Raw genomic sequence first — 21,086 nt, 5'->3', positions numbered from 1 at the left:
GTGCCAGGAGACAAGACAAGTGATGAGTAAGTATAACTAAATCATTCTCTTTGCCAATTTTATGATACCTGTAATTGTACCTGTTTAATGACAATAAAGTAACTTATGTCATCCATTCATTCCTTTTCTTCCTTAACTAAGTGGTGGCCCATCTGCGGAACTGCCCCCTTCCCAGGTCAGCTGCAGGCCCAAAACAGCTTCCGGAGCTCAGTGAGTATAACATACTTGGCAAACTTGAGGACTTGCTAGTAATTACATTTTACTACTAAAAACAATCTACCTGACAAATAAATTACATTTAAATGTCTCCTCCTGAAGGTCTTCTACTCAGGTGCTGGACACAAGTGCATCTATTGGAGAGGCCCAAGCTGAGGATTCAGACACCTCCTCAGATGAATACACACAAGGACAGTTTGTCATAATCAAATATGAGGGAAAGCCATATGTGGGGCAGATTGTTACCATTAATAAGGAGGGGCTAGAGATAAACTGCATGAATCAACTTGGAAAAATGAAAAATGGTTTTGTCTGGCCAAAGGGGCGAGACTGCATTTTCTACAAAGAGCAGGAAGTTGTCTGTGGCATAGCAGAACCGCAACAGGGCAAACGGTTTGCTACCCTCACCAAATGTGACTGGCTGATGTACAATACAGTCTAAATGTCTATACCCTCACCAAATGTGACTGGCTGATGTACAATGCAGTCTAAATGTCTATTCTAATCTAATCTAATACTTTTGTACTTTCACTCACTGGACTGGACAATGAGGTAAGGTAGGACCCGAGACAAACATAGCGAAAATAGCTGATCTACAAGCTCTCAACGCATTGTGCTGCGAGAGCTTGTAGATCAGCTATTTTCGGAGTTGCACAACCCAGCACTCTTTAGCTAGTGGAGATGTGGTGTAACGACATGATTCGTAAATACATTTGTTCAACTCAAAATGCTGTGTTCAAGTTCAGGAGACTTCGGAAAAAAGTAATACACCTGAATGCTGAGTTGTTTCCAATAATTGGTGTTAAAAAAATGTTGCCTTGGCTCCCAGTGTGGCTATGCACCTTATTGTCTCTTTAAGATCCTTCTGCCGTGGGCCGGCAGAAGACTTAGGTGTGCGTAGCATTCCTGTGCACATCCTCATCATCCATCTACTACTACAATTCTTTGTTATCCTATGTTAAGGCCCAACAATACTATCCTGTTCAGAAATATTAAGGCCATGTTATTTAATGTTAAAGCAATTTTACTGTTGCTGTTTTTCCTGGGTAATTGTTTAATCAATCAGTAAAGTTCAGTACTCACTAATAGGTAGGTTAAAACACAGTTTGCTTTGACACATGAAGATATGGTCATCTGGTGTGACACTAAGTCATCTGGTGTGACATTCCAAATAGTGAGAAATCATACCTTTATTAATGATGAAACCGAAAAAATGTGTATGGTTTACATAGAAAATAGTATCAGGAAGAGTCACAAATATTTGTGTAATTTTAAAGAAAGTTTTTGTCAGAATAAAATTAAAATATGTTGAAAGATCGACAACATGGGCCTCACACAGAGTGTTGATTATGAAAAAAAATATACAGATTCAATTAATTTTCACAAAACTATAGTGGATCACAGGTTAGTTATGATAAAGGACTTTGATAAAGTGAGTAACTTAAGAAAGGTGTACTCCATTTTCATTTTATGAACAATTATTGTCATGTCACACCAGATGACGGTTTTAGGCACAAGTACAACAAACTGCTCAATAAAGTCTGATTCCAATAAAATATCTAAAAACAAAATGTGTTTCCATAAAGTTGAGAGTGAGTAGAACAAAAGTAAATAATTTTTATGCCTGCTATTTAAAGTTTTTTAAAAAACATGTTTTTGGGGCGTCACGTCACTGACCCATGTATAGATCACAGAGTTCATAACTCTAGAACACATAGAATAAAAGTTCACCGCTTCACTTGGAACCGAGGTTTGATTTTTGATTTTTTTTTTGTGGGTGGGGCGGGTGTTCCATTCTGTTTGCCACATGTCTCATATGTATTTACATGTGTAATCCATTGTTTGTGCACTGTAATGCCTATTGATCCAGTCAGCCATGGTTTGCGGTGACTTTGGCATTGGCGTTGCCATACATTTCAGATGCTCAGTAAAGAGTCCTCTGATCTAGTGTTGCGTTAACCCACCCAAGACCTGGAATTGTTTTATACTTTAGTTATTGAAAAAAGCTCGCAGCGCGGCACCGAGCTTGTAGATCTGCTATTTTTGAAAAATCTTGAAAATGTGTGAAAATCTTTGAATATATCTATTTTAAAGCTAACACTTGTAACTCAAATAAATGCCCCTGGGTGGTCCCTGGAACAACATATTTTTAGATGGGGGTCCACGGCCAAATACATGTAATTTTGGGGGTCCTTGACGTGAAAAAGATTGCAAACCACTGATTTAGAAGAAGGATTTAGAAGACATTTATAGAATCGGGTTGAAATATTCAATGAAGATCTTTCAAAAATAGCAAAGCTACGAGTTTGTATATCTGCTATTTTTCAATAGTTAAAGAGGTGGTGCCATGATCCCCCCCCCCCCCCTCTAGAACATGATTATCAGGTATTATGATTATACTAGGAGGAAGATCTTTTCCAAAAAAGTATACAGAAAGAGTTACAATTGGGTTTTTATGTGGCCACACCCCCAGTTCATTAAGTATGCATGGATGCCATGGTGGGTGGTGACCCAGCTGAAGTTAGCCACACCCCACAGTGTTGGGTGAATGGTAATTAGGGGAGGAGTTGATACTGTGACATACTTAGTATCTGTGTTTTTTAACTGACACTTTTGACCACAAGGTGGCAGCCTCCAAGAGAAAACAAACAAATACCAAGAGAATACATCATTTCTCATAAAAACCACACCAGGGGGTCTAATGAAGTACTTTCAACCTCCTAGACACATGAAAAACAAAACAAGTACAAAACTATGGCACCACCTCTTTAAAGCATAAAATAATGGTCAAAGTGGCGAAAAAAGATGCGTTCTCGGCCTTAAAGGGTTAAACAGCCTGATGATGAGCAGTCAGACAGAGTCGGTTTAATTTAGGCCCATAATAATGGGAGACTTCCACATTAGGCCCCAACATCTGAAATATAATCCACGTCTGTAAAAATTAATCAACACCAAGGGGCGCAGACGGAGAAATGAATCCCGTCCAAACGTGTATCCCCCAAATCGAGTTGTGCATTATTGATATATTCAACCATAAATCTCTTTACTTTTCTGCGGCGCGCGGCGGATGCTCATTAAATGATTAATGTGGCTTTGCGTCTGGCTTTCCGCTCCTTGTTTGAAATGAGACGGCAGGCAGGCAGGGACACGCATGTAAAGTTTTTTAACAGCTCTTTAACCCGTTTAGGCCTAACATTATGTAACGCTTTAACTATTGAAAAATAGCAGATATACAAGCTCACAGCGCGGCACCGAGTGCCGCGCTGCAAGCTTGTAGATCTGCTATTTTTTTTTTAAATGCGTGCAAATCTTTGATAATTTCCCCCCTGGGTGGTCCTTGGAACAACATATTTTTAGATGGGGGTCCACGACCAAATACGTGTCTTTTTGGGCTTCCTTGACATGAAAAAGTTTGAGAACCACTGATTTAGAAGAAGGAATTAGTAGACACTTATAGATTTAAGCGAACATTTGTAACTCAAATTTTGCTTCTGGGGGGTCCCTGGAACTAAATATTTTGAGATGGGGGTCCGTGGCCAAATACATATCATTTTGGGGGTCCTGCAAATGAAAAGGTTTGAGAACCACTGACATAGTAGTCTCTCCAGGACAGACTAACTGAGCTCCAGTTAAGTGAAAAGGACCTTTTCTTTGACGATGGCTAGCCAGATTGCTGACTTAGAAACATAGGTTTTTCAAAAAACCTTAGAAGGATTCAAAAGACACTTATAGAATTGGGTCAAAATTCTAATTTTCAAGATTTTTCAAAAATAGCAGATCTACAAGCTCGCAGCGCGGCACTCGGTGCCGCGCTGTGAGCTTGTATATCTGCTATTTTTTAATAGTTAAAGCATAAAATAATAATACACAATAATGTGTACCCGTTCTGAATGCGTTAATAACATGCCCCAATGGCTCCCACACTAATCTACCGGCGTGGGCACGTAATTACAGTTTTCTTGAAATATTAAGTTTTCAAATAAACAGCCTGGATATTAGAATCCTTGACGTTTGTTTAATGAGTGTAATTAATCTCTGTGTGAGGCACGGTGCGGGTGTAAGGAGGGGGATATCAGGTACTTGGTGATGGGAGGCTGAAGTGTGGCTGAATAGCAATAGCAATAGTTGATTTTGTTGACTAAAACTATGACGAAAAATGTTCGGCGACTACCTTTTTTTCACTGACCGAAACTAAATAAAAACTAAGCTATGATGACTAAAACTATGACTAAATACATTGACAAGTCATTTTATGTTTGGTTGCCCTCGGGTGTTGCACTCTGAAAATAGCAGATCTACGAGCTCACAACGCGTCTCAGCGTCACGCGATTAGATGATTAGATGAGTATTACATAATCATCTAATCGCAATGATTTGACATAATCGCAATTATATTGTCATAATAGTTTGACACATTGTTTCCATGTTGAAAAATGTTCTTGTATTTTCAAACCTTTTCAAAAATAGTGGAAATAGCAGATCTACAAGCTCACTTGTGAGCTCGTATATCGGCTATCAATGTTATTATTTTTTTAAGTATTATGTTGTCAAATATGTCAGTCATTTCTTTGTATATTTAGGTTATGTGTCATATCTGCCATGTGCAACTTCAAAGCCTACAAGCCAAACAGAAATGTAATTGTCAACGACAAAAACACAATTAAATCGTTAAACGCAATTGTGTGAGTGACAATTAATTGTCATGTAAAATGTCATAATCGTGACAGTCCTAACCACACGTTATTATTGCAAAATATATAACTAGACCAAAAGTTTACTTCATCAGAGGCAAATTCTTTAGACCTACCCTAAAAAAAACATCTTTCAACCCTGCATCCCGATTTTGGTGGTGAAACAAAACATAGAATAAGTCAATAGTTTAATATGAATAATGTATATTTATCTGTCCATGTTGCTGTATCATATAATAAGAGAGGCTGGTGTAGATTAACCCATTTAGGCCTGAACACATTATGACGCAATATTTTATGCTTTAAATATTGAAAAATAGCAGATATACAAGCTCACAGCGCGGCACCGAGTGCCGCGCTGCGAACTTGTAGATCTGCTATTTTTGAAAAATCGTGAACATTTGAATTTTGACCCGATTCTATAAGTGTCTTTTGAATCCTTCTAAGATTTTTTGGAAAAAAAAACTGTTTCTATGTCAGCAATCTGGCCAGCCATCGTCAAAGAAAAGGTCCTTTTCACTTAACTGGAGCTCAGTTAGTCTGTTCTTAAGAGACTACTATGTCAGTGGTGCTCAAACCTTTTCATGTGAAGGACTCCCAAAATGATATTTATTTGGCCACGGACCCCCATTTCAAAATATCTAGTTCCAGGGACCCCCCAGAAGCAAAATTTGAGTTACAAACGTTCGCTTTGAAAATAGATATATTCAAAGATTTGCACACATTTTCATGACTTTTTCAAAAATAGCAGATCTACAAGCTCGCAGCGCGGCACTCGGTGCCGCGCTGTGAGCTTGTATTTCTGCTATTTTTCACTGGTTAAAGCAGTCAATAATTCTAGGCCTAAATGGGTTAATACATAATACATTGCATATATTGCAGTTGGTGAAAGCACATAAAGCGGGTGATGGCAGATACAGTAATACCATCTTGCACTATGAATGAGTAAATGAATTATTGCTCTTGTATTGAATCTACATCAAGTGTAATCAGAGTTCAGACATACTGAAGGGTGGCAGTATATATAGTTCACATAACAGCATACACATTCATATACTGTACATCCGTTTGTGTATTATTAAAATGGTTGTAGTTCTGGTTCTATGCCCTTTCCTGGGGGTTTCGACCCAGAAAGGTTGAGAAGTGAGCCAGTGAAAGACAGTATTTGCACTCACGGTAGTGTGTGCAGGTGTGCGTGCTCGCACTGAATACCAAACACTAAATTCAGTTTTAAATGTCAAGGAATCAGGGAGACGTTTAGAGCAGTGCTCGTTAGGGCTGAAGAAGTGGTGTGCGGTGTGATTGGCTTGATTTACAGTATGTCTGTTTAGGAATATTTTCCTGTCTGAGGCAAACATGGCTTAACCTTCATTAACAGCAGAGCTCTGAATATGCAGGGGAATGCAAATGGTCCTCTAACACAGTGTTTCTTTTTTGGCTTGAGTACCCCCTTTCCCTGATTTCTGAATCCAAGTACCCCCTTGAACAGGCAACAACATGTTGCTTATAAAACTGCAATTAAAGTATAAATAGTGGTATATGACGCTATATATTAAGGTATCTTACCTTAATATTGGGTATCTTAACGACTCAGGCCAGTGATTTCTTCTTGTTGACTGTAGTTCCTTAATGCGCTTTGGCTCAAAGCGTATGCCGTCGGCAACATCGTACGACAACGTATAAATCAGGTTTAAACCAGGGGTGCTTGGGTCGCGCAGCGGTGAAATGCCTGACCACCACCACGGAGGTTGTGGGTTCGAATCAACCACGGTGCATCCGGCTTTGTCAAGTGTCTATTATACAAACACTATTGGCCCATGTGCGGGGTAGGGAAGCCAGCCCATATTGTCGCCTTTTGCGGTACTGTACTAGCGTTGTGTCCAGGGAATATACTTGTATACAGTATCAAGCTGCCTCACACTATGGACACAGGAGATAGTCTCCAACATTGGCTCGGTAATGATTACTTACTTAAACACCACGGGGCCAAACTCGTTCAGTAACGAGACAAGGCCACTGGAGGTCGCTGTGCCAAAAATCAGTTGTCTCGTTGAGAGACGAGACAAAGGGTTAACTTTGCAGCGTGCAGCTGCATGCATCCTGTGTGCCCTGTGAAAGACCCTGGTCCATACGTCATAACGTGACTCGCACAGAACCAAAATGGAGCGTCTATGCTGCATAGACTCCCATTCTATGCTGAAACATAAAAACAGCTTTCTCTATGAATAAGGTGCAAAGAACGCCAGGGAAGCAGAGATCTGCTTGTTTTCACGGCGACACTTTACCGCGATGGTCTGCCCCGGTTTGTATTTTAGTTTTGCGAGCGTTTGTAAACAAATGGATTATCTTCCTCAATCGTCAGCGGACACTCACGTGCACACGCATGAAGCTTCCGAGGCTCTTCAAAATAAAGCGTAAGTGAACGGCGGCACCAGCAACAGCTAGAAATGTTAGAAACCTTGGCTCCCATTTGTTAATGCTTACGGGCTGCGGTGAAACCTCTCAGTGGGGGCTCCTCACTGGCAGGAGAGTGAGGATACAACAGCGTGTGGGGATGAATTAATTTACTTAACGACTAAATTGAAAGGAAAAATGGGTAAAAAGAAACACACACACTAAAACACAGATTTAAACTGCCGCTGTAGATATGGCTGGCATCCCTGATGTGGGCGTGTCAACAGTGTATATTCCACTGACAGTGTGAAAGTGAGATTAATGACAGCCATATCCAGGCACGTGTACACAAAGGGGGCTTGAGCCCCTGCCCTTTTTTAGCTGTCTTTAAAAAGTGCCATGAGTGCAGTTTTTACTATGTTTTTACTATTTCCATGCCATACCTGAAGGCGGCATTCAAGAGAATTGCCTTGTCCAAACTCTCTTGAACTTGAATGCAGCATCCTATGTTGAAATAATTGCCCTCTGTGTATAGAAATCCATGCCGTTACGCCACATTGCCAGTATTCACTTGATAATGCTTAGTTCAGTGTGGTATCAAGCTGCGAAAACAGCCGACCTCCAAGCTCACAACTGCTCCAAGCTGCAACGCGTTGTGAGCTTGGAGGTCTGCTATTTTTGATATTTTCACCAAAAGGCCCTTTTATAAATGTCAGTCCCTGCCTCTAACATTCTCTGCACGTGCCTGGACGGCCATATCTAAGTAACCAGCTTTAACAAATGTATCGCTCTTCCCCCTTTATGTACAGAAACACATGCACTGCATGCGCTACAATCTACAGATAAAATGGGGAAATAAAATGCAATAAACGACAATGTTCTTCCGGCGGCTTGTTCCATTTCATCCCTTTTTTTAGGCCATTAACGCCAGCCGTATCGCCGCTGCTGCTGCTGCTTGTCACACCTGCAATGAAAATCCATCGATAAACATTATCGCTTAACGCCCTCAAACGAAGAGGCCATATGTGTTACGCTTTCTCATTGTGCGAACAGAATGAACCAAATGATGATTTATACCTCATTGCACGACCCAAAAATATGTCTTTTTTTGGGGGTGGGTTGAGTGACACGTGAAAGGTTTGGGCGATGAAGCGTGAATTCACCCTTTGTTAGCCTTCTGGTTGGTCCCTGACTGACCAACCAGCAGGCTCTATCTGCCTTGTCCCGCCCTTGTTCTGCCTTTTTTTTTATGTTCAATTTGCTAAAACATATTTTTTTGGAAAAATAAAAACATTTAAAAACATGCTGAGTCACTATACTGCCACTGAGCTGCTCCATTTTACTGAAACCAAGTTTGAAATTAGAATTGAACACACAGAATAACAATACTAAGCAACTGAATTAAAATGGTAGTGGATGGAGTGTCCCACCGAGTGTCCCACCAAGACACAGCAACCAATGGGTGTGAAGAGGGGCGGGACAACTTGACAAAGGGTGAATTCCCTGCTGTGGCGTCAGTTCAGCAAAAGCTAGGGTATGGCAAAGATGGGAGTCCTCATGGAAAAGAGGCATTACATTTTGTATAACACGGTTCTATTGTGAAAATAGCAGATCTACATGCTCACAACGCCTCTGTAATTTAAAAACATAATAACCAGCACAGATAGAAAAAAGAGACATTCATGGATTTATATTTAAAAGTAACTTTTATTTTGCCCCCTGCCAGGGTATGGCAGCTGCATACCCCTGCCATACCCAATTGACGCCCCTGATTCCCGGCATTGGCAGGGAAGCAATCTGGATGGGGAAGTGAATGCCACCACTTACCTCTTCCCCAACACCCCCTTGAGCAAGGCACCCCCTTGAGGCAAGGCAACTGCTCAAAGTGGAGCTCAAAATGGTGGTGATAATTGTGAGAGGTTTCGTTTTTACGTTTGTACGATTGACTGGGCCTTTGAAGAACGCCCAGGTACTGTTCTGTACATCTGGTTTATTATGAGTAGAGTTTCTTTACTACAAGGGATAATGATTTATGTGTGAAATGATATTAATCCCCTATTCTCCTGCTAGACACAGTGATCCGGCTTATTAATCATGATAATCAGTGCTGTGCTGTGGAACGACGCACTCCCAGGTGAACTCAAGTCTGGCAAGTTCTGTGTCACCTCTTCAATCCCTTCTCGCACAGTTGCTTGTTACGTTTTCATTTTTCTTCTTTTAAACGGTTCACTTTTAATCCGAACAGAGCTGAACCCCCGTCCCCCACGACCTAGTCTGGGATCACTTCACTTTACGGGGTTTGATCCGGTCGGGAGCGGAAACCACTTTACGTCATGTTGTAGTCCTAGACGGACTACACTTTGGCCGGAACTATCAACCGGATTCAGTTTTAACCCAAAATATTCCCCTGCACCCAAGGACATACTTTTAGGGCCGACCTAATAAACACCTTGATGAGGCGTAGTTTTGCTTTTGAAAAATTTGTTTGGTATGTGCATCTTTTTATCCAACTCGTAGCGACTGGCAAGACTACGTAGGCTACTCCTGCATTTTAAAAGGGATTGGGGAAACAAACGGGGGGAACCAAATCAAAGCAACGCCGCTTCTTCTAGTGGTTTCCACGCTTTAGGCGGAAACCAAACGGTCTGTTGTGAACGAACACCAGGCTCTCTCCCGGGAGAAAGCCTGGTAGGCGAGGTTACCCACGACCCACCCCGCCTTGTTGCAACGCATTCTGTGCCGCGGCGGTTCGTTCTCTCCCGTCCCCACGTCTCTGTACTCTACAAGCCTTTAAGATATTGTTTCAATCTATGGGCTCAAGAAGCACCATCCACCCGCCGTTTATTGACTCCGATAGAGATCACAAAACACTGGTGGTTTAAGTCGGGCGGCTTGGAATCCTCGCTAGAGGCGAGACGAGGCGCGTCAATTACAGCCGGACAGCGGCTTTTGGCACGGCGTTGGGAATCATTAGGCGGCGCTGGATTGTTGCCACAACGTCCGCTTTCTGAGGCTCAAAGCCTGATTGATTTATAGTTTAACTGTGGTTCTATAACGTTTTCATGTCAAGGACCCCCAAAATGTTTGTGTTTGGCTGTGGATATAGTTAGGGATGCCCCGATCAGGGTTTTTTTGCTCCCGATCCGATACCGATCAAATATTATTGCTTCCGATTCGATCCCGATCTTTCCCGATCCGATCTTTTGGCAAGGCATTAAGAAGAAAAAAAAATCTATTCATTCTATCACTTGGTTCTCAACCTTTTCAGGCCGTGACCCCCAAAATAATCATATTTTAACTGGGGACCCCTGACCCTGAAGAGTTGAGGAAGTATATTTTGTATAACACGGTTCTATTGTGAAAATAGCAGATCTACATGCTCACAACGCCTCGCAACGCGAGGAGTTGTGAGCATGTAGATCGGCTATTTTCACAATTTCTGTCTTTAATATTTGACAATTTGGCCAATGTTTAATTTGTCATTTTAGAGGTATTAAAAAGTCCTTAATTTTTCACTTTCGAAATGTGCAGATACCCTCTATACACTTAAACTTTATGTTGATTTGTTTACTGTTGAGAGAGAAAACAATGTTGCACATTAAGTTAATCATCTGGGGACCCCCCCAAAATAATTTGAGGACCCCCCTGGGGGTCCCGACCCACAGGTTGAGAACCACTGAGCTAGTTGACAGTGCAGAGAGACATAATTGCCTTCCTTTGATCCATTAGCAAGGGGCCAATTACTACTTATTGGCATCAGCTGCCAGCTGTACACAGAGTCTGACACAATCACCTTCCCTCTGCAGTGCTCTGTCTGTCTCATTTCTCCAAAAGCCCTTGAATATGATTGAAAATGATTAAGGATTACTGTGATTATGGTAAGCTTACATTTCATATCGCATTCACCTTACCTGTAACTTTCAGTACTCCCAGAAAATATTTTTTTGAAAAAAAAAAAAAAAAAAAAAAATAATAATTTTCCCCGATTTTTTTTCCCCGATCTCCGATCTTATAAAAACGGCCATATCGGCGGCCGATCCGATCACGTGATCGGGATCGGGCAACACTAGATATAGTAGATGTCCAAGCTCAGCTACGAGATTTAGATCCTCTATTTTCCAGTGTGAGACAATTGGCGCGCAACTCGGTAGGGATGGGACGATATGAAGTTATGAATCATATCATGATTATTGTGACAAAAGAAATCACGATTTACGACATTATCGCGATAATCAAAATCCATTATCTTGGGGCGGAACATTTGCCAAAAAATAGCAGATCTACAAGCTCACAACGCCTTGTAGATCGGCAATTTTTTGGCAAAGACATTTGATATAGAGTGAAAAAAAAAACACTATCAAGTGCGTATATTATAAGTACCATTTACCAATTATAGAGGGTTTAAGTGGTACCGGATATGCAGCTCGGCAAATACAAGGTGAATTGATCCCAGTGCATGACGGAGGACGATATCACGATAAATTAAATCACTACGATACGATTATCGTGAGTGTTTGTTATCACGATAAACGATAATATCCCGTATCGTCCCATCCCTACAACATGGACATAAATCAGGAACTCACTGAGGGATCTAAATATTTCATCGGCTCCTCCAACCCCTGAGGTGGCTGAGCAACGCGCCGTGCCCTCGCCGAGTTATTGCTCGTTGACCGCGTTGCTACGGCAACAGCATCGCAGGAGACTAAACACATTAATTATACGTTTAGACTTATTGGCGTGCTAAGAGGATGAGTGTGAGGGAACGGGGAGGAGATGGTGGGAGGGGGCGATTAGTCTGACGTTCTGCATATTGTCAGGCAATAAACCTTGTATCTCCGTATTTCAACTACCTATATCGTCGCTGTCGGGCAGAAACCTCGTATCTCCAAGTTTTCAAATTTGTATGTTTTTTTCAGGAAGTAAAGCCCTGCTTCATCAGACAAGGCCGTCGCACAAAAGTAGTGAAAACAGCCGATCTGCGGTGCGAGGCGTTGTGTTCTTGTAGATCGGCTGTTTGTGTTTTTTCACACTACAGTGTCAAACAAAAGTATCAAAAGTAGCAGATCCACAAGCTATAAACCAGTGGTTTGGGTTTGGGCTTCAGTACCCCCTTTTCCTGATTGCTGTAGGTACTACAGCAATCAGGAAAAGGGGGTACTGAAGCCCAGTACCTCCTTTAATCAGGAAAAAGGAACATTTTCCATTTACTCTCAAGCACCCCCTGTAGTACTTCATATCACACGTACCCCCATTTGAGAAACAATGCTCTAAACCAGCAGTTCTCAAAATATGGGTCCCGACCCAAAGTGGGGTCGCACAGTGCTAACCAAAAAAAAAAAACAATGAATGTATTTTAATCAAGAAACGCTTAAAAAAAAGTTGACACACATTGGCAACCACAAACATAATGAATATATGTCATTTTGTTCTGTTGCTGTTGGTAGTCATGATTTCCAGTTCCCACCTGATGTCATGTGGGAGTTCAGACAGTTCCAGACCATGCTGAGTGACTGCTAGCTTGCATAACATCTTCAGGCTGGGATTTAAGTCTAGGATGTACAGGTCACCGGGTCTTTTGCCTTTATATCCTCCATGGATGATGATGCAATCTCCCACCATGCAACAGCACATCCCAGACATCCCACAGGGGTCTTTGCCCCTGGGCTCAACCTGCTTCCAGGAAAAGGTCTCCGGAATGAATTTCCACAGATCATTAAAGTGCTGCTTCCCATTCCAGCCACCAAATATGTACAGCTCTCCATTGTAGGTAAAGGCTGAATGACATGAACGTTCTTCTGGGAGAAGGTCTCCAGAAGGCATGCTCAGCCAGCAGTTGGTCTCTGTGTCAAACACTCTTATGCTGTTGTAGTAGATTTCGCCCCTATGGCCCGCAAATACAAACATCTTTGTCCCGATGATGGTGGCAGAGTGACTGTCTGAAGGAAGTGGTGGAGTTCCTCTGGTGTTAACTAAAGACCAGACCAAAATGGTGGTGTCCACCTTGTACATGTCGTTAGTATATCCAGTCAGGGTGTGTCCTCCATAAACATACATGACCTTCTTCAGCTCACAGGCTGAGTGGAGCCTCCTTGCTCCTGGAATAGTCCCAGAAACACTGGGTTTGAACCAGCCGTGGGTGTCGACATCAAAGGCATAAAGCACATTGCAAGGATACCATCCTCCCAAGATGTAGACAAGTTCTTCTACCAGCACAGCTGTGTGGCCCCAGCGCCCGGAGGGAACCTCAATGGGTCGTTGTCCTCTTCCATTTGTCACTGGGGGCAACTTGCTCCATCGCAAAGACACTGTGTTGAAGATGTGGACTTCAATCTGATCCCTGCTGCATCCTCCAAATGAGTACAGCTTGTACCCGACCACCACAGCAGCATGGTAGCGCTCTTTAGGTCCTCCTTTCAGATGTATTGTCCAGTGAAACATTTCACACAGCAGCACCACCCTGAACTAGTGAAACAAATTGTTGTTAAAGGACAGTTTACCTAGTTGGAATAGTTGTTGAATGATATTTGGTTTTTTCGGACGTTTACTTTTAAAGACCAGTACATTGGTTGTGATGTCATTGCGTGATGACATAGTATTTGGATCCATCCAGACTAGTACAGAGCCCTGGTGGATCCCAGTCAAGTAAGGAAGAGGGTTTAAGTGGCTAGACTGTCATGATTACACCCACAAACAATGTGAATATTATGCAGTGTTGAAGTGATTTAACACCTGAGGCAGATTTTGTCTTCTAACCAGTTTTCTGATAAACATATGTTGCTATATGAGTGGTGCTCAAACACAAATTATAATGATGTATTTGGCAGCGGACCCCCATCTGAAAATGATATAGCATCTAAGTGGGCCAATTTGGTCTTGTTTAATCTGGTCTGGTAGTCTTTGTCTTAAGCTGGCCGCACACTAGCCGATAATCGGGCTATTTAATTACCCTCCCGACAATCGGGCTGCCACCGATTGAAACGGGCCCGACAATCGGGCATGAACGTCGTCTAGCGTGAGGTCTCACAGATCCACTCGGAGCCCAGCCGAGTGGCTCGGAGGACGATCGGGGGTTGCCCGACTCTTTTCAAACATGTTTGATATTTTCCTGGATCAGTACTGGTCTGGAATAGCAGCAGGGGACTGATTGAAAATAGGTAGCCTACAGCAGCCGCTGATAGACGCAAGTCTCTGAGCATCTGAGTGACAGAGCTATCTCTTTTTCTCTACACACACACACACACACACACACACACACACACACACACACACACACACACACACACACACACACACACGAAATCAATCAATCAATCAACAAAGACGTAAAACTAGGCCAAACCAATTAGTGCAAGTCTGGACTCGCTAATAACTTTCCAGCTCTGCTCTCCTCCTCCAACTTTATGGTTCTCACTCTCAAATGTATGATAAACCTGTGCATTCTCCATGTTTCCACCTCAAAATGCTGGATTACAGTTCTTCAAATGGACCAGACAGAACCGTCCTCTTTCTCTCTCTCTCTCTCTCTCTCTCTCTCTCTCTCTCTCTCTCTCTCTCTGGGACATTGGATTAGGATCTCCGTGCCCTCGGATCTTTTTTTAATGATTATATTTGATTGATCCATCCGCCCACACCGCGATAATTTGTTAAAAGACAGGGGAAATCATGATTGAAAGCCTAGGCCATGGCCACTAAAGTAAAAGCAGACACGTGCCTGTCTTGAACTTGAACCTGTCTTAACTTGAACCGTCCGTGGTGGAAGCAGCCTACAACAGCAGCTCACCCCACGTCAGTCACTTTCTCTGATGGTCCGTGCACGGTGCAGTTATGTAATCTCTACTCCTTTCAAGTTCCAATTGGCCATAGGTACAGCGTGTAGCTTAATTAATGGGCCATCATCAACTCGTTGTTTGATCTACCAGCTGGGTTAACAACTCCTGGCTACTCCGGGCACAGCGCGCCCCGCATAGCCAGGCGTTTCGTATTTTAACAGAGAGCAGGTTTAGAAAACGCACGTTACCTTAACTATTATAAAATAAAATGACTTTATCAAAACTGACAATGATAAACCTGGAGCGGACATGAAAGAAACATAATGGATATAGGCCTAATAGGCCTGTCCTTTTTAAAGCATTACAGTAGGTAGGTCTATATTTGGGACTGAAAACTAGTCCCCCCCCCCCCCCAAAAAAAAAAAGCAATACACATAAATACACTGCTTATTATTTCAAATAATGATCCACATCCATCCTCCCAGTCCCAGGTTGTATCATGATTGCTTGCGATGGGAATTAAAACTCAATGGTCGCGAGTTTGTTTTATATCAGCAGAAATAGTCACTACCAGTCAGTCACAGACTGGAGTGGGAACAGCACACGAGTGCAAGTAGGCCTACACGCCCACTGCCTGATCTACAAACCCTACAAAGTGGCGCGGAGGGACGCAGTTTGATCTTGGAGATCTGATATGTTCTCTGCGCAACACAGGCATACGACTAATCATAAAGCAGGCACCATGAGAAGCACCAGCAGACAGCGCGCAGCACTTGACTTTAGCAGTGGAGAGAGAGGGGGAAAGTCGATCAGAGTTGATCCATGGATGAACATGAAGCGTCAAAGTGAACTCATAGTCATAGTATCATTTGAAGCTTTTTTTTTTTCGTTGCGTGAGGCAATGGTGTGTTTGTGAGTGGATAACATAATGTGTTTGTTTGTATGTGCGTCTGCGCGCGTGTTGCAAGGCGAAGCTCTCGGAACAGTGACGTTTTGTATTCATTATATAAATTATTTATTTATTATTGCTGTGTTTGGGCCCGACTCAATCGGAATAGAATCCTGTAGCGTGCGGTGCGCCCGACTGTTCAAAACGGCTAGTATGAGCCCGTTTAGATTCTCTGGCCAGATAATCTGAAAAAATGATCCTGTAGTGTTTAATTCTACCCGATTCAGTCGGGCCCGATTATCGTGTAGTGTATGGCCAGCTTAATCCTGCAGACAGACAGAGAGACAGTGACCTTCCTCCCCTCCGGGGACAGACATTCTATCTTGGCCCTTTGTCAACAGAGGTAACCACTAAGACGCCCTAAGGGTGAGAAGCTTTAGGCGAGGCCGCGCTGAAACAAGAGACTGACACAATATGTTCATATACAGTATGGGTATTCACAGATATGGGCATCAGGGATCTCCATATATGGGCATGAAAAGGACAAGGACATAATTACTTTTCAAGTGTGGTTGCCGTAATGCAAGTCACACTTGTAAATTAATTCTGTCTTGGCCATATAATGGGGGAAATAAGTATTGGATACACTGCCGATTTAACTATTGAAAAATAGCAGATATACATTTGCTATTTTTGAAAAATCGTGAAAATGTGTGCACATTTTTAAATATATATTCTTCAAAGCAAACTTTTGTAACTCAAATCTCTGCTTCTGGGGGGTCCCTGGAACAACATAGTTTGAGATGGGGGTCTGCAGCCAAATACATGTAATTTTGGGGGTCCTTGACACGAAAAAGTTTGAGAACCACTGATTTAGAGGAAGGATTTAGAAGTCGGGTCAACGATATTCAAAGATTTGCACACACGTTTTTTTTTTTTTTCAAGTGCCGCGCTGCGAGCTTGTAGATCTGCTATTTTTCAATAGTTAAAGCACAAAATAATTGAAGTGAATCAGAATTTGGTGCGACACCCCTGGGCGGAGCCTTTAAATGTTTGGTGGTAATTGTGCCCTGTGTTGTCTGTCCTGACGAAGATCTAACAACTGAAACGTCGAATAAAGAGCAACTTTTTTTCTTGCAAGTTCCTGACACTGTTCGGGTCCTTTTCTTTGATGTCACTATCAAAAGATCTTCTAAATATACTGTGTGCACTTTTTGTCCTTCTAAAAATAATGTTTGTGGATTCGTTGCTGTCGGGCATAATCCTTTCATCTCCATACTTTAACTTTTTGTGTTTTTTCAGAAATGAAGCATGAAATGAAAGTATCAGATCCACAAGCTCAAAACTCACGCATTTCGAGCTTGTACAGTAGATCAGCTACTTTTGAATTTGAATCCTGAAAAGTAACAGTTTGGGACATATTGAGGTTTCCACCCGACAGAGACGATAATTATGTTCAAAGAACTTGACCTCCCCACCAGCCAGCAATAATACCAAGAAATAAAATGTCGTCAACCAATCATCAAGGACGATAATGCACGAAAGAAGAAGAAGAAGAATAAATGTACTTGACAAAGTCTTTTTGAGCGGTGGTCACACCGTCTCCATAGAGTGGCCGTGTGTGTATCCGTGTATGTAGGTGGGTCTGTATGTAGCCTGCCCTACAGTACCTTTTATGACCACACATGTTAAGGGAGGGGCGCTGTTTTCAGGCCAGGCCAGGCACACACACACACACACACACACACACACACACACACACACACACACACACACACACACACACACACACACAGGGGGGGGGGGGGGTTGGTGGGTAAGAGGGTGCTGTTGAGACTAGCCTGGGGGGGGGGGGGACCACCGCTCAGTTCACACGGGTGTGATTTTTCACTCTGTATCAAATGTCTGCCAAAAGAATAGCCGATCTACAAGCTTGTTGCGACGCGTTGTGAGCTGCTATTTTTTTGCAAATGTTCCGCCCCAGGATAATGGATTTTGATTATCGCGATAATATCGTAAATTGCGATTTATTCACAATAATCGTGATATGACATTTTCATATCGTCCCATCCCTAATCCAAACCCCTGGTTCTCCTCTCTGTCTGCTCCTCCAGGCCGGCTACCAGATCACCCAGCAGCGGCGGCCCATCGCCGTGGACGGCTCTCTGACCTACAGCCACCTGGGAGGCCAGAAGAGGAGCCAGGTGGTCACCAAGGCCGTCCGCATCAAGCAGATCCAGCTGGAGCAGGACAGCGGCAAGAGTCTGCACGACGACCAGCGCAGCCAGACGCTCATAGACCTGAACCGAGCAGGTAACTGTACAGATCAATCTAAAAAAAAATATATATATAGAATATGTGACTCAGCACGGCTGAGGGGCAGTCATTTCGCATTGCGCCGTTATTCACTGGTGCTATTATGACGTTTTGATTTGTTTTTTCTCTAAAATGTAATAAAGCCACAACATCATCTCAAAATATCTAGGCTACATTTCACTTAAACGCCAGAGCTTAACTCTGCATGTAAATAAGACTTGTTTTAATTAATGTGAGAGAACGGGACATTATTCTGTTGGTCCTCCCGGAATATGGCTAAATGCTAGTCTTTGCCACCCTTTGTTAGCCCTTTGTAGCCAAATGCCGTAATATCGGGGCTCCATTACTTCGCGATGCAAACCACAGTATTTATCCCGTTCATTTAATGCCATGTATGTTCCAAATGATCAATTATTAACCACGTATAATGATTTAATGTATTATTTTATTTTATTTATTTACGCTGTCTTCTTCCCGGGTTTTGGAAAAAAAGGATCCGTTTCCTGCCTGCAGGCGTCTGTGTGTAAAAAAGCATTGCAGAGAAAAAGTAAGCAGAGTAATTGTAATCCGAGTATCTCCTGTTTATTTTCGCGATTGTATTCACTCTGGACAGAAAATTAACAATCTTGTCAGAGTTCCCACGGTCATGAAATTCCTGGAAATATTTTGAAATTAGAAATTTTTTTTCCAGTACTGGAAAAGTTTTGGAATTTATCAAGGGTCCTGGAAGGTCCTGGAAAAAATAGCTATGCATTGTCTTTGGTTATTGATTTTGTTAATACCTCTGAAATGACAAATTAAACATGGGCCAAATTGTCAAATATTATAGACAGAAATTGTGAAAATAGCTGATCTACATGCTCACAACGCCTCGCAACGCATGTAGATCCCCAGTTAAAACATGATTATTTCGGGGGTCACGGCCTGAAAAGGTTGAGAACCACTGGCATACACTACCTGTCTTTGGGCATTGCGCATAGGAGTAAGCGACCTGTTATTGAGCTGAATTATTGTTATATAGTCCTGGAAATTGGGTTAAATATTCTGGAAAAGTTTGGGAAATGAATTGGTAAAAATGTTTGGGAACCCTGTCTTGTGCTTTTGTAACAGCCGGTAGAGAAACATGAATGTGATTTAAAAGTTAGAGTAGAAGATAAATGCACTTTTGTGCAGCAGCATAACACTGCTCTCTAGCAGGTAACTGTAACTGCAGTGGTTCTCAACCTGTGGAGTGGGGACCCCCAGGGGGGTCCCCCCCACATGATTTTTGGGGTGAAGAAAGAAAATTAAAAAAAAAGACCCATTACTGCATCAATTACTAATCAACAGACTATCCTATAAAAACTGGTCAAACATTGGTAAAATTGTCAAATTATAAAGAAAGAGGCAAAAACTGTGAAAATAGACGATTTACAAGCTCGCTGCGAGGCGTTATGAGCTTGCAACCGAGTCAAACTAAATGTAATGCCTCAACTCCTACTATTCGTTTGTTTGTTTTTTGGGGGGGTCACTGAAAAGGTTGAGAACCACTGCTGTACAGTTGCTGTACCACGAATTTCAATCTCTGAAGTGAGGTTGAAGCTGAAGACGAGGGCCTACAAAAATACAACGTTCCAAATTAAGAACACTTTCAGAAGGCCAATCTTCCAAAATATGATATTCCAACAGGCTTGACATGAAAGCAGAAAAAGGATTCAGCAGGCCGGAATATGTTCCAATAGAGCCCTGCAGCCATGACAGCTATGATACGAAACATTGGCATGAAAGAAAAAGATGAAAGAAAAAATTGGTTTCCAATCTAACCAGAATACAGGGGCGTCACAAGGTGGGGGGAAAGTGGGACTGAGTTACCAGGGCCCAAGGTGGAGGGGCCTTGATTATTTTATACTTTAGCTATTGAAAAATAGCAGATCTACAAGCTCACAGCGCGGCACCGAGTGCCGCCCTGCGAGCTTGTAGATCTGCTATTTTTGAAAAGTCGTGAAAATGTGTGCAAAGCTTTGAATATATGTATCTTTTTAAGCGAACATTTGTAATTCAATTGCTTCTGGTGGGGGTCCCTGGAACTAAATATTTTGAGATAGGGGTCCGTGGCCAAATACATATCATTTTGGGGGTCCTTAACATGAAAAGGTTTGAGCACCACTGACATAGAAACACATGTTTTAAAAAAAAAAAAAAAACTTGGAAGGATTTGTGCGGTACTCAATGCCGCGCTGTGAGCTTGTAGATCTGCTATTTTTCAACACACACAGGAAGGAGGAAGTACGGAGGAGAACAAATAAATAAAAAAAGTTGTTTTAAAGTTGTTAAGTTCTGGATTCCCAAGGTTGTGGGTTATAGCAGAGCTCAGGATTAGTAGCAGCTCCTGAGCAGCACCCAAATGAGCTTCTGAGAACCTTATCTGAAACCCAGCTGGAACAAATCCAAACAAATCAAGAACCCGTGAAAATACCTTATGGCTCGGTTCAGTGTGTGTGTGTGTGTGTGTGTGTGTGTGTGTGTGTGTGTGTGTGTGTGTGTGTGTGTGTGTGTGTGTGTGTGTGTGTGTGTGTGTGTGTGTGTGTGTGTGTGTGTGTGTGTGTGTGTGTGTGTGTGTGTGTGTGTGTGTGTGTGTGTGTGTGCGTGCGCTCTCAAAGTGGGTCATCAAAATTAGTTATTCTACCACTTTTTGTGGTCACATGTTCAGATACTGGATTCTGATTGGCTTAAACAGTGGTAAATCAGTCAACAACCTTGAGTTGGCTCACTGTTGTGTTAACTAAATAACCTTGCAAGTTACAACTGTGTTTTCTTTCATTTATATGG

At 42.3% G+C, this 21,086-nt stretch overlaps 1 protein-coding gene across 1 annotated transcript in view; it reads left to right on the top strand.

Annotated features, from left to right (window-relative positions):
- gatb (glutamyl-tRNA(Gln) amidotransferase, subunit B) overlaps positions 1-21,086 on the top strand; it is a 129,485-nt gene that overhangs the window by 24,390 nt on the left and 84,009 nt on the right. The window contains exon 4 of the mRNA XM_080721952.1: positions 18,077-18,275. Coding sequence (XP_080578078.1) covers positions 18,077-18,275 — 199 coding nt within the window. The remainder of the gene's footprint in view (positions 1-18,076; positions 18,276-21,086) is intronic.

The sequence above is a fragment of the Nannobrachium achirus genome (assembly GCF_963921795.1).
Source record: "Nannobrachium achirus genome assembly, chromosome: 3".
In the NCBI taxonomy this organism is placed as follows: Eukaryota; Metazoa; Chordata; class Actinopteri; order Myctophiformes; family Myctophidae; genus Nannobrachium; species Nannobrachium achirus.
Note: the sequence above shows the minus strand (reverse complement) of the source record. Positions and strands in the feature narration are given on the sequence as shown.